The sequence below is a fragment of the Rhinoraja longicauda genome, chromosome 3 (assembly GCF_053455715.1).
Source record: "Rhinoraja longicauda isolate Sanriku21f chromosome 3, sRhiLon1.1, whole genome shotgun sequence".
Lineage (NCBI taxonomy): Eukaryota > Metazoa > Chordata > Chondrichthyes > Rajiformes > Arhynchobatidae > Rhinoraja > Rhinoraja longicauda.
This window is the reverse complement of record NC_135955.1, coordinates 97,045,460-97,059,266: the sequence shown is the minus strand read 5'-3', so window position 1 is coordinate 97,059,266 and position 13,807 is coordinate 97,045,460. Positions and strand designations below refer to the sequence as shown.

The 13,807-nt window shown below is 44.1% G+C and overlaps 1 protein-coding gene across 6 annotated transcripts in view; it reads right to left on the bottom strand.

Moving 5' to 3' along the window:
- The window catches only part of LOC144592203 (uncharacterized), a 77,203-nt gene that overhangs the window by 60,504 nt on the left and 2,892 nt on the right, over window positions 1-13,807 (bottom strand). For 3 of the 6 annotated variants that reach the window (XM_078396713.1, XM_078396714.1, XM_078396715.1), the window contains exon 1: window positions 1,207-1,303. Coding sequence is in view for 2 of the 6 variants with exons in the window: in XM_078396710.1 (XP_078252836.1) it covers window positions 1,207-1,340 (134 nt within the window). In the remaining 4 variants the exon portion in view is untranslated. Of the gene's footprint in view, window positions 1-1,206; window positions 1,341-13,807 lie in introns of those variants that run through there. The other 3 variants (XM_078396710.1, XM_078396711.1, XM_078396712.1) reach the window with 2 other exon arrangements.

Below are 13,807 nucleotides of genomic sequence, written 5' to 3'. Positions count from 1 at the left end.
AGTTAACAGCATTATTTGTAATTGAGTGTGGAAATACACTCATATTTTAAATAATGTTAATTGAAAGTATAAAACTTTACAAACCATTTTCCTATTGTGCTGGCCGCTGACTTTTCCAGCTTTTACAAAATAAATTTGATTGTGTTTATTTTGTGCTGCATTTGTACATTTTTCAATCTTAGTCTCCTACTTACTTAATGATCCAATTTGCAGGAACAAAATGGGCATATTGAAAACGAAAATTGGTATCACATTAATAAATAGTTTTGTTCAAGTACAGGATATCCACAACTAACTTAATTTTAATTAATGTTTCAGAATTAAATAGGCTGTATAATTTTATTACTTCTGAACAAATTGCGTCCAAGTCCTTTTTCGAAAAAAAAATTATATAGGGTAAACATTGATAGTTATTTGTCAGAGCTGTGTTTCACTTTATTTAGCTCTCTGTCACGTTACTGTCCGTGAAACAAGTTCTGCCGCTAAATCTGCTACATTTTCTGCAGCTTGACACAGCTCCTTGAAGGTATGTCCCTTGTTTAAAATAATGTGTCATGACTAAAGTTTGTAGGCTAACTGAATTTCAGCAAAAGCAAGCATCAGAACAAATGTAATTTCTTTATTTTAAAAGACTGAAACTATATGATGCAATATTAGTAATGAATGCATTCAAACAATGTCATGAAATTTCTTGCAAGTTATTTTTTAACTAAAATAAATGACTACAGTATCTTTGCCAAATAAAGGAGGGCATTCAGACTGATTACTAATACTGCATGCTATAAGTTGCAACCCAAGTCTCCTTCTACTCTGTTCGCCTGCATTTGAAACACCGTGAAACAATTGAATATTGGTCAGAGACATTTACTGAGGAAAGAGATGTGGAAGTGGGCTTTGGGTGCATGGATTCAATCACAGAATAAGAATACTGGATTCCCCGTTGAAAATCTTTTGAGGTATGCTTTTAATGCAATATATTAAGAGTGCCTTAAAAAATATCTACTTTTTTTAATACCTCAATATACATGTTGATGTGACAAAAAAAAACGAATATGAGATAACACTTAATAACAGAATAATCTGTGTTAAATGTCATAAAAGACCACTGTCCACTTCCACGAAGCTTTCCCTCAGCCAAAAAGAGAAGAATACGATTAAAATAAGTCCAACAGCTGATGAATTTGCAACAAAGCCTTAAATACCTACCTTCATTAAATGGTACAACAATCAGGCCTCTGTCTATAAAAACCACGTTTGTTAGATGCTGGGCCACACCAACACTCACGGGATCGTGATATTTAATGTAACATACCCTTGACGAAACTGGGATAGGCGAATTGCTGCAAGACAGAAAAGGCCAGAATGAGTTTATTAAAACTGTTACAAACACGCCACAACACATTCAGTACAGTTGGAACTTCCACTCCATTCGCACCCACCATCCGCAATAAAACACCGTGAAGCGCCGAACAAGCTGGCGCTTAAAGTTAAACAGTTAAAGTTGAGGCAGAAAAGGTATCGTTCAGAGATACAGCGCAGTAACAGGCCCTTCGGCTCACTGAGTCCGTGCCGACCAGTGATTCCCGTACACTAACACTGTCCCACACACACTACCGTGCTTTACAATTTACAATTGTACCGTGCCAATTTGCCGGCAAACCTGTACATCTTTGGAGTGCGGGAGAAAAGCGTAGAAATACCACAGGTTACAGGGAGAACGTACAAACACCCTACAGACCGCACCATAGTCAGGATCGAATCCGGCTCTCTGGCGTTGTAAGACAGCAACTCTACCACTGCGCCACCGTGCCACTCCCGTGACATGGGAGGCAGGGTGTGGTGGAGACGCCCCTCCAAATAAGGGATACTGCGTAAATTTCAATGGAAAGATGGAAAGGAATACCTGTATTGAACGTATAACCTCTGGAAATGTCGGATGGGGTTGTTAAAAAGAAGTTGTTTTGTAGATATTTATTACTTGAATAAAGTATTTTTTGATATTTTAAAAAAAACATCAAGCAGATGCTGATGATTCACACCAAACGTGAGACCAAGTGGAGAGGTGTTCACAGCAAAATATAACTGGATCACAGCACGCAAAGGCACTTCCTCAACGTTGAAGGTAAAATAAACATAAATGTTTAGGTGTAGGAAAAAAACTGCGGATGCTGGTTAAAATCAAAGGTAGACACAAAATGCTGGAGTAACTCAGCGGGTCAGGCAGCATCTCTGGAGAGAAAGAATGGGTGGCGTTTTTCTGGTCGAGACCCTTCTTCAGACTGATGGAAGAGTCTCGGCCCGAAACGTCACCCATTCTTTCTCTCCCGAGATGCTGCCTGACCCGCTGAGTTACTCCAGCATAAATGTTTAAAGTATTCTTTGTGGTCATATATACCAGCAATGTATGATCTTACCAATCCAGCATGTTATACTATTACCATGCCAAGTATTGCTTTAAAATGTTAACAATTGATAATGTTTCCTTTATCAGAGATGCTGGTTGCTACTGGAAAAGTGCAAGTTTATTTAGTGGCTGCAAATGCTTAATTTCCCTTCTATTGACTCCATTTACATCTCGCACTGTCTCGGCAAGGCCAGCAGAATAATCAAGGACGAGTCTCACCCCGACCACTCCGTCCTCTCCCCTCTCCCATCAGGCAAAAGGTATAGAAGTGTGAAAACGCACACCTCCAGATTCGGGAACAGTTGATTCGGGAACAGCAGCTGAATCATCCTACCACAACCAAAGAGCAGTCCTGAACTACTATCTACCTCATTGGTGATCCTCAGACCATCTTTGATCGGACTTTGCTGGCTTTTACCTTGCACTATTATTACATTATTCCCTTATCATGTATCTTTCCACTGTATATGGCTCAATTGTAATCATGTATTGCCTTTCTGCTGACTGGATAGCACCCCACAAAATCTTTTCACTGTGCACGTGACAATCAACTAAACTGAACTGATTTCAGATCAATCGGAATTATGTTTGTGAAGGTATAGGAAAAACAATATAACTGAATTCGAGTTCTCTCTATGCTTCACGATTAGTTTTTGTCCAGAAACACCAATGTCCTAACCGAGTAATTGTATTTAGACAATAGACAATAGGTGCAGGAGGAGGCCAATCAGCCCTTCGAGCCAGCACCGCCATTCAATGTGATCATGGCTGAACATTCTCAATCAGTACCCCGTTCCTGCCTTCTCCCCATACCCCCTGACTCCTCTATCCTTAAGAGCTCTATCCAGCTCTCTCTTGAATGCATTCAGAGAATTGGCCTCCACTGCCTTCTGAGGCAGAGAATTCCACAGATTCACAACTCTCTGACTGAAAAAGTTTTTCCTCATCTCAGTTCTAAATGGCCTACCCCTTATTCTTAAACTGTGGCCCCTTGTTCTGGACAGTACGGCACAGGAACAGGCCCTTCGGCCCACAATGATGGTGCTACACATGATGCCAGGTTAAACTGATCTCATCTGCCTGTACATTATCCATATCCCTCTATACCCTGCACTTTCATGTGCCAACCTAAAAGCCTCTTAAACACCACTATCATATCTTGTCTCCACCACTGCCCCTGGCAATGCATTCCAGGCCTCCACCTATGTTTAAAAAAAAATTGCCCCGCATATATCTCCATTAAACTTTCCCTTCTCACCTTATAGTTATGCTTTCTAGTGTTGGTCATTTCCACTGAGAGAAACGTTCTGAATGTTTGGGGATGATCAGCCATGATCACAATGAAGGGTCAAATGGCCTCCTCCTGCACCTATATTCTCTGTCTCTCTCTGTCTACCCTTGATGCCTCTCAATTTCATATACTGGCACATATAGACAATAGATGCAGGAGGAGGCCATTCGGCCCTTCGAGCCAGCACCGCCATTCAATGTGATCATGGCTGATCATTCTCAATCAGTACCCCATTCCTGCCTTCTCCCCATGCCCCCTGACTCCGCTATCCTTAAGAGCTCTATCTAGCTCTCTCTTGAATGCACTCAGAGAATTGGCCTCCACTGCCTTCTAAGGCAGAGAATTCCACAGATTCACAACTCTCTGACTGAAAAGGTTTTTCCTCATCTCAGTTCTAAATGGCCTACCCCTTATTCTTAAACTGTGGCCCCTGGTTCTGGACTCCCCCAACATTGGGAACATGTTTCCTGCCTCTAACGTGTCCAACCCCTTAATAATCTTATACATTTACGTATAATCTTATTTCTAGCTTTGTCTTGCATGCTATCAAATCAAATCAGATAATACAATCAAGTCAAACACAAGTACGATAGATGGAGCAAAGGTGAAGATACAGAGTGCAGAATATAGCTCTCAGCATTGCAAAGCATCAGCTCCATAGACATAAAGTCCAATGACCGGTGCAAATGTCAGTACTCTAGCTTATGGAATGACTGTTCAGAGGCCTGAAACGGAAGGGCAGAAGCTGTTCCCGAGTCTGGTGGTGCATTTCTTCAAGCTTCTTTATCTTGAATTGAATAGACAATAGGTGCAGGAGTAGGCCATTCGGCAGTTCGAGCCAGCACCACCATTCAATGTGATCATGGCTAATCATTCTCAATCAGTACCCTGTTCCTGCCTTCTCCCCGTACCCCCTGACTCCGCTTTCCTTAAGAGCTCTATCTAGCTCTCTCTTGAATGCATTCAGAGAATTGGCCTCCACTGCCTTCTGAGGCAGAGAATTCCACAGATTCACAACACTCTGACTGAAAAAGTTTTTCCTCATCTCCCTTCTAAATGGCCTACCCCTTATTCTTAAACTGTGGCCCCTGGTTCTGGACTCCCCCAACATTGGGAACATGTTTCCTGCCTCTAACGTGTCCAACCCCTTAATAATCTTCTATGTTTCAATAAGATATGGCGGCGTAGAATTGATAATCCGAATGGCCTAATTCTGCTCCAATCACTCATGACCTTTAAACATGATACCACCGTTTACATTTTTAGTTCGCTGCAGATGCCAGGTCCACTTTTTTTTCTCATTGTAATGTATTTATTCACTACATTCAGAAAGATTCCCTTAAATGTCTTACGTAGCATGTTAATGGACCGATTTTGAATCCAATTTGTCCATTCACCTTATTGTGCTCTTTTTTATGCTTAAAAGTACAATTCTGCGGCCCATTTTTCTCTCCATCAAATTGAATATAAAATGTAATCATGTTGTGATAACTGAAATTTAGGTCACCTTCACAATTAGGTCATGAATTAATCCTAACCCGTTGCACAATACCATGTCACATAACTCTCTGGCTGGCTTCATTGGCCAGTGCTCTGATATCGTGAAAGCACTTAAAGCAGGCTCTTCCTTGCCCCTCTGAACTTTCCAGTCTATATTTAGATTAACATTGCCAATAGGTGTTGACATAGTTTTCAAACAAGCTCCATTGCTCTTCCTTTATCCCCCTCCCTTCTGTACTGCAACCGATAGAGGGGACTGTACAACACTCACTTTTCTCTGCTTGTTTCTGTTTTCTACTGGTTACAAAAGGGTTACTTAGATTTTTATGTGGGCAAGTTTGACATATAGATTAATGATTTGGATGAAGGAATTAGAAGTAACACGAGCAAGTTTGCATATGACACAAAGCTGGGTGGCAGTGTGAACTGCGAAGAGGGGGTTAGGAGGTTGCAGGGTGACCTGGACAAGTTGAGTGAGTGGGCAGATGCAGTATAATGTAGATAAATGTGAGGTTATCCACTTTGGCAGCAAAAACAAGGAGGCAGATTATTATCTCAATGGTGTCAGGTTAGGTAAGGGGGAAGTGCAGCAAGACCTGGGTGTCCTTGTACACCAGTCACTGAAAGTTGGCGTGCAGATATTGCAATGGCATGTTGGCCTTCATAACGAGAGGATTGCCGCATAGGAGTAAACAGGTTTTTCTGCAGTTGTATAGGGCCCTGGTAAGACCACATCTGGAGTATTGTGTACAGTTTTGGTCTCCTAATTTGAGGAAGGGTATCCTTGTAATTGAGGCAGTGCTGCGTAGGTTCACGAGATTGATCCCTGGGATGGCGGGACTGTCATATGAGGAAAGATTGAAAAGACTAGGCTTGTATACACTGGAGTTTAGAAGGATGAGAGGGGATCTTATAGACATATAAAGTTATAAAAGGACTGGACAAGCTAGATGCAGGAAAAATGTTCCCAATGTTGGGGGAGTCCAGAACAAGGGCCAGTCTTAGAATAAAGGGGAGGCCATTTAAAACTGAGGCGAGAAGGAACTTTTTCACCCAGAGTTGTGGATTTGTGGAATTCTCTGCCATAGAGGGCAATGGAGGCCAAATCACTGGATGAATTTAAGACAGTTAGATAGAGCTCTGGGGGCGAGTGGAACCAAGGGATATGTGGAGAAGGCAGGCACGGGTTACTGATTGTGGATGATCAGCCATGATCACAATGAATGGCTGTGCTGGCTTGAAGGGCCAAATGGCCTCCTCCTGCACCTATTTTCTATGTTAAGTTTGGTGAGGTGATCCATGTCCAAGATGTCAAGCTGTGACTTGAAGAGTGACAAGGTTGGTGCACATCTGGTGGTGTAGGGAAGGATGTTCCTTTCACATTTACATATGTTGATGATCGCCAAGTTTGAGAATGATGTGAAGATCGGTGGAGGAGCAGATGGAGTTGAGGAAGCAGGGAGGCTGCAGAAGGACTTGGACAGCTTGGGGGAGTGAGCAAAGAAGCAGCAAATGGAATACAGCATAGAAAGTGTACAGTGTCATTCCCTTTTGTAGAGGGAATAAAGGCGTAGACCACTTTCTAAATGGGGAGGGGGATTCAGAAATGGGAGGTACAAAGGGAATTGGGGCTGCTGGTGCAGGATTCACAAAAGGTTTAATTTGCAGGTTGTGCAGGCGGAAAGGAAGGAAAATGCAACACAAGCATTCATTTGGAGGGGACTAGAATATAGAAGAAAGGATGCAATGCTGAGGCTTTATCAGGTGCTGGTGGGGGCCCCATTTGGAATATTGCGAGCAGTTTTGGGCCGAATATCAGAGGAAGGATGTGGTGCCTTTGGAGAGGGTCCAAAGAGGGTTAATGACAACAGTCCCTGGGATGAGTGGGTTAATGTACGAGGAGCTTTTGAAGTCGCTAGGCCTGCACTTGCTTCAGAAGGATGAGGGGGAAATCTCATTGAAATCTACCAGATAATGAAAGGCCTCGATAGAATGGACACGGAAAGGATGTTTCCAGTAACACGAGAGTCCAGGACGAGAGGGCACTGCCTCAGAATTAAATGACGTACTTTCAAAATGGAGACGAGGAGGAATTTATTTTGCCAGAGGGTGGTGAATCTGTGAGATTCATTGCCACAGCTGGCTGCGGAGGCCATCATTGGACATTTTTAAAAGCAGAGATGATAAGATTATTTATTAGTAAGGGTGTCAAAGGTTGCGATGAGAAGTCAGGAGAATGGAGTTGAGGGTAAAAAATAGACCAGTCATGATTAAATGGTGAAGCAGATTCAATGGGCTAATGCTCCTGTGCCTTGTGGTCTATTCCTTCACTATCAGGGACCTAAATCTTGGAACACTGTCAGAGAGCCACACTGCATGAAAATAGGTCATTTGGCCCAACTTGCCCATGGCGAACAAGATGCCCCATCCACACCCATGTCCCACCTGCCATCCTTCTAAACCTTTCCTGCCCGTGTACCTGTCCAAGTGTCTTTTAAGTGTTATTATAGCACGTTTCAATAATGGAGTTGCCCCTCAGATTCCTATTAAATCTATCGTCTCTCATCTTAAGCCTATGTTCTCTGGTTCTTGATTACCCTACTCTGGGTAAAAGACATAGAAAATAGAAACATAGAAAATAGGTGCAGGAGTAGGCCATTCGGCCCTTCGAACCAGCTTCGACTCTGTGCATCTATCCGATCTATTCCATACCCCCAATATCATCATGGGAGCATCTTCCCCAGAGAGGCTGAAGTGGTTCATCATCATTTTCTCACGGGTGGGCAAAGTTTGCATGCCCACCCATGAAACCAAATTCAGGATTGTAACCAAATTCTGCAAAGCCAAATTCGGGACTGTAACCAAATAAAGGAACATATTTTAATTTACTGGACAAAATCTTGTTTGTGCTGCAAACCATTTGAGGGAATTTAAATCTGCAGGTCTGTTAACAAAGGTGTACATAGAAATAAATATTTGACATTTTGGAGGAGACAGGGACTGGACAAACGTGAGAATTCCTCAAATCTGTTCTGTGAATTCATTTGCTGCTTCAGATGTCAACTTATTAACATCGGCGAAACCAAACGCAGGCTCGGCGATCGCTTCGCTCAACACCTGCGCTCGGTCCACGTTGGCCAATCTGATCTCCCGGTGGCTGAGCACTTCAACTCCCCCTCCCATTCCCAGTCCGACCTTTCTGTCATGGGCCTCCTCCAGTGCCATAGTGAGGCTCACCGGAAATTGGAGGAACAGCACCTCATATTTCGCCTGGGCAGCTTGCAGCCCAGCGGTATGAACATCGACTTCTCCAACTTTAGATAGTTCCTCTGTCCCTCTCTTCATCATCTCCTTCCCAGATCTCCCTCTAACTTCCTGTCTCCACCTATATCCTTCCTTTGTCCCACCCCCCGACATCAGTCTGAAGAAGGGTCTCGACCCGAAACGTCACCCATTCCTTCTCTCCTGAGATGCTGTCTGACCTGCTGAGTTACTCCAGCACTTTGTGAATAAATACCTGTGAATTCATTTAATCCTAATCACCCCTTTGAGTTGGGAACTCATTTGTCACATTATACGAGGTCAAAAGATCAGTTTTTATTTAATGACTGACCGCATCACCTCCCCCAAATACCAATGCCATCGGAGCACCCGGAGATTTCCAAATGGAGAGCGTGCTGCACTGGGAAGTTGGTTCTCGAGGGCTCCAAAATTTGGGACAATCTCAGTTTCTAAAACCCATGGAAAAATATAGAGCAGTAAGTGGGAGATTTCAATTTCCCTACCTAGGGTACAGTGGCACTAAAATAACTTAAATCTTGAGAGGATACTACAAGCCCAATAAAATGGGGTGGGCAAATACTGTACAGAAACAGGCCCTTCAGCCCAGCTATTCTGTACCACAAATAAGCAGTGATCTGGCCAGTCTGGTCAACAGACAATAGACGCAGGAGTAGGCCATTCAGCCCTTCGAGCCAGCACCGCCATTCAATGCGATCATGGCTGATCACTCTCAATCAGTACCCCGATCCTGCCTTCTCCCCATACCCCCTCACTCCGCTATCCTTAAGAGCTCTATCCAGCTCTCTCTTGAAAGCATCCAACGAACTGGCCTCCACTGCCTTCTGAGGCAGAGAATTCCACACCTTCACCACTCTCTGACTGAAAAAGTTCTTCCTCATCTCCGTTCTCCGGTCAATGGCTGCAAAGACTCGGAAATGTAGAGTTCCCTCCAACTCCTTCTCTGCAGCCATTTTATGGATGCTTCTATTTCAATTCTACTATAATTCGATGCTGATTATTCAACTGGTTTGCATGCCATCCCCTCAGGCAACAATGACCTATTCTACATTTTCTTCTTCATCGTCTGCTTTTCACACCGTACATTCTCATTGTACCCTTCCATATCTCCAGTTTCCTTCTCCCCCACACTCTCTAGTCTGAAAAAGGGTCTTGAACTGATACAACACCCATTCCTTCACTCCAGAGATGCCCGAGTGACTCCAGCATTTTGTGTCTATCTTCAGTGTAAACCAGCATCTGCAGTTCCCCCCTGCACAAGATTCATGCAAAAGTTTGGCAAGTGGCACCCATTATTGCAGTTAATCTCAGGCAGGAAACACTTGAATGACAAGTGGAAGATTCTGGTCTAACTAATTAGGGTAGGTTGTAATTATTATTGTCACATGTACCATGTACCAAAGTGAAGTGAAAACCTTTTGTTTGTGTGCCATCTTATGAAATGAGATACGAATATACATGAATACAATTAAGCCAAACACAAATACAAAAGGTAGAGCAAAGAGAAAGGGATCGTAAGCCTGTGGCTGTGCTAACCATCATAGAAACACTGAAAATCAGTGCAGGAGGAAGCCATTCGGCCCTTCGAGCCAGCACCACCATTCATTGTGATCATGGCTGATCATCCACAATCAGTAACCTGTGCCCAACTTCTCCCCATATCCCATGATTCCACTAGCCCACAGAGCTCTATCTGACTCATAGTATAAGACAATAACTGCAGATGCTGGTACAAATCGAAGGTATTTATTCACAAAATGCTGGGGTAACTCAGCAGGTCATGCAGCATCTCAGGAGAGAAGGAATGGGTGACGTTTCGGGTCGAGACCCTTCTTCAGACTGAACTCTCATGATGGATCTATAGCACTATCTAACTCATGATGGATCTATAGCAATCCCATTTCCAGTGTTCATCGAAATGCTTCTCATATATAGCAAGAATCAGGCAATGTGATCCACATTTAAAAATCTTACTCAATCTTACTTACATTTCATACCCCTTATCTTAAAACTACGTGCACTGTTTATCATTCTACGAGAAATATTATTTACCCCCTAGCTATGCCCCTCATGATTTTGTAAGTCTCAATCAGCTTCCCTCTCAGCCTGCAAAGAACACTTCGAGCCTACTCCAACTCTATTCGTGTGTGGGAAGGAACTGCCGATGCTGGCTTACACTGAAGATAAGACACAGAATGCCGGAGTAACTCGGCGGGACAGGCAGCATCTTTGGAGAAAAGTTATAGGTGACGTTTCCTGAAAAGTCACCTATTCCTTTTCTCCAGAGATGTCGCCTGGCCCGCTGAGCTACTCCAGCTTTTGGTGTCTTTCTCCGACTATTCATGGTTGAGACGCTTCAGCCCAGGTGTCAGCCTGGTAAATCTGCTCTGCACCCCCTCCACTTTCTTACCATAGCGTGGCAACTAGAACTGTAGGCGGCAGTCGTCCAAGTGTGTTGTATACCACTACCTCCGTTGCTGGAGTTCCAGGCCCAAGCTAATTAAGCTAAGTATCCCATGTGGCTTCTTAACTACCACGTTCCCCTGTGCTGCTGCTTACTGAGGTTCATTGACACCTGCACCAATGTCCCCAGATATTTCAGAGGGTCCCACTGTGTACGTCCTCGCCTTATTAGTAGTTCCAAGATACATCACGTCGTATCGAGGTGGACACGGTAAATTATCAATGCGTTTGGAGTGAGATTAGGGAATGATGTTCCTCGACTAAGTAAGGTCCTTGGGATCTTTTCCTGGCCCGTTTGAGCAAGGAGGGGCCCTCACTATAACAAGCCACATCGAACTCCCTTAGTAACAACTCCACAGCAAGATTGTTGCTTGCCGAAACTTTCCCCCACAGTTACTGGAATCAACAAGTCATCTGCATGTTAGGCAAATTAGCAAGAGCTTGGCAGAGTAAAGAGGACCATAGACCAGAAACTTAAAGGAGATGGAGTGAGCTTGTGGAGCAAGTTTTTATTTGTGGAGCAAAAACTTGTGGAGCAAGCTTTTATTTTACACAAAAGGTGGTGGGTGCCTGGAACGCAGTGCATGGGGTGGTGGTGGAGGTCGATACAATGGTGCGGCTAAAGAGACTTTTGAAGGAAAATAACTGCAGATGCTGGTACAAGTCGAAGGTATCACAAAAAGCTGGAGTAACTCAGCGGGTCAGGCAGTATCTCAGGAGAGAAGGAATGGGTGACGTTTCAGGTCGAGACCCTTCTTCAGACTGATGTCAGGGGAGGGGGCGGGACAAAGAAAGAATGTAGTTGCAAAGCAGCACCTTACCACCTTAGACAGCTGAGGAAATTCAGAGTGTCTCTGAGGATCCTTCATTGCTTCTACTCTGGGGCTGTAGAGAGCATCCTGTCCGGCAATATTACAGTCTGGTTTGGGAACAGCTCTGCCCAGGACAGGAAGGCCCTGCAGAGAGTAGTGCGTTCGGCAGAATGCACCATGGGAACTACACTCGCCCCCCTGCAGGACCTATACATCAGGAGGTGCAGATCGAGAGCAAGCAAGATTATGAGGGACCCCTATCACCCCAGCAACGGACTGTTCCAGATGCTACGGTCAGGCAAACGCCTCCGCTGTCACGCTGTGAAAACGGAGAAGTTGAGATGGAGTTTCTTCCCACAGGCCATCAGGACTGTTAACTTTTATAACTCCAGGGACTAAATTTTGTCTTCTTTGTATTAACTTTATTTATATGCTATAACTGTAATTCTTTTTTGTGCACAATCCGCAGGCATTGCCACTTTCATTTCACTGCACATCGTGTATGTGCATGTGACAAATAAACTTGACTTGACTCAAGAGTTACTCCAGCTTTTTGTGCTCTCCTGAGATGCTGCCTGACCCGCTGAGTTACTCCAGCTTTTTGTGATACCTTCGATTTGTACCAGCATCTGCAGTTATTTTCCTACACAACTTGCCGCTCCACTGCGATTTCCCTCAAGGTATGTCTACTTTGAAGAAGTTCTCCTCCTCTCTTCGACGAGAGTTTAGCAACATGCTCTCTCACTGCCCCCCCTCTGTGATTCCTCCTGCCCTCCTTCTCTATGCTCCCACTGTCTTCCTGTCTCCAACTGCATCCTTTCTTTGTCCCGCCCCCTCCCCTGACATCAGTCTGAAGAAGGGTCTCGACCCGAAACGTCACCCATTCCTTCTCTCCTGAGAAGCTGCCTGACCCGCTGAGTAACTCCAGCTTTTTGTGATACCTAAAGAGACGTTTGGAAAGGCACAAGGATATGCAGGGAATATGGATTACGTGCAGGCAGTTAAGATGTGGTCTTGACACTCCAGAGACGTACAGGTATGTCGGTTAATGGCTGGGCAAAATGTAAAAATTGTCCCTAGGGTGTAGGATAGTGTTAATGTGCGGGGATCGCTGGGCGGCGCAGACCCGGTGGGCAGAAGGGCCTGTTTCCGCGCTGTATCTCTAAATCTAAAAAAAAAAAACTTTAAAAACCGTGTTCAGCCAGACATTGTGGGACAACAGGCCTATTCTTGTGCTGCACTGATCTACGTTCAATGTAACAGTCCTTTCAGCTCACGACGTCTGCGCTGAACACGAGGCCAGGGTCTCGACCCGAAACGTCACCCATTCCTTCTCTCCAGAGATGCTGTCTGTCCCGTTGAGTTACTCCAGCTTTTTGTGTCTATCGATGAGGCCAGGTTAAAATTATTTTAATCTCCCCCGTGCCTGTACATGATCCCTATCCCTATGTCACCATATGCCTATCCAAAAGCCTCTTAAGTGCTATTATTGTATCTGCCTCCATCACCTCCCCTACCAGCAAATACCACAGGCACATACCACTCTCTAAAAAAAGCTTGGCCCACACAACTCCTTTAAACTTTGCCCCTCTCACCTTAAAGCTATGCCCTCCAGTCTTTGACATTTCTACCCTGGGAAAAGGTTGTAACCACCAACCCAACCAATACCTCATCATTTTACATACTCCTATCCCATCCACCATTTTAAAATACTCATATCCCATACCCAAGTCTGTCAAAATTTTACATACATACATCCTCTCCCTCCATTTTATATACTCCTATCCCCTCCCTATGCCACTCATAATTTTACACTCCTATCCCCTCCCTCTGCCTCGTACTTTTACATACTCTCATCACCTCATCAATGTATATACCATCTCCAACCTCTGCCCAGCATCATTTTATATAATTCTATCCCCTCATCATTTTATATTCATATCCCCTGCTCTTGTTTTAGTACTCCTATCCCCTCCCTCTCACCATTTTATATACTCATATTCCCTCCCTGTACCTCTCAATTTTACCTCCTCCTGT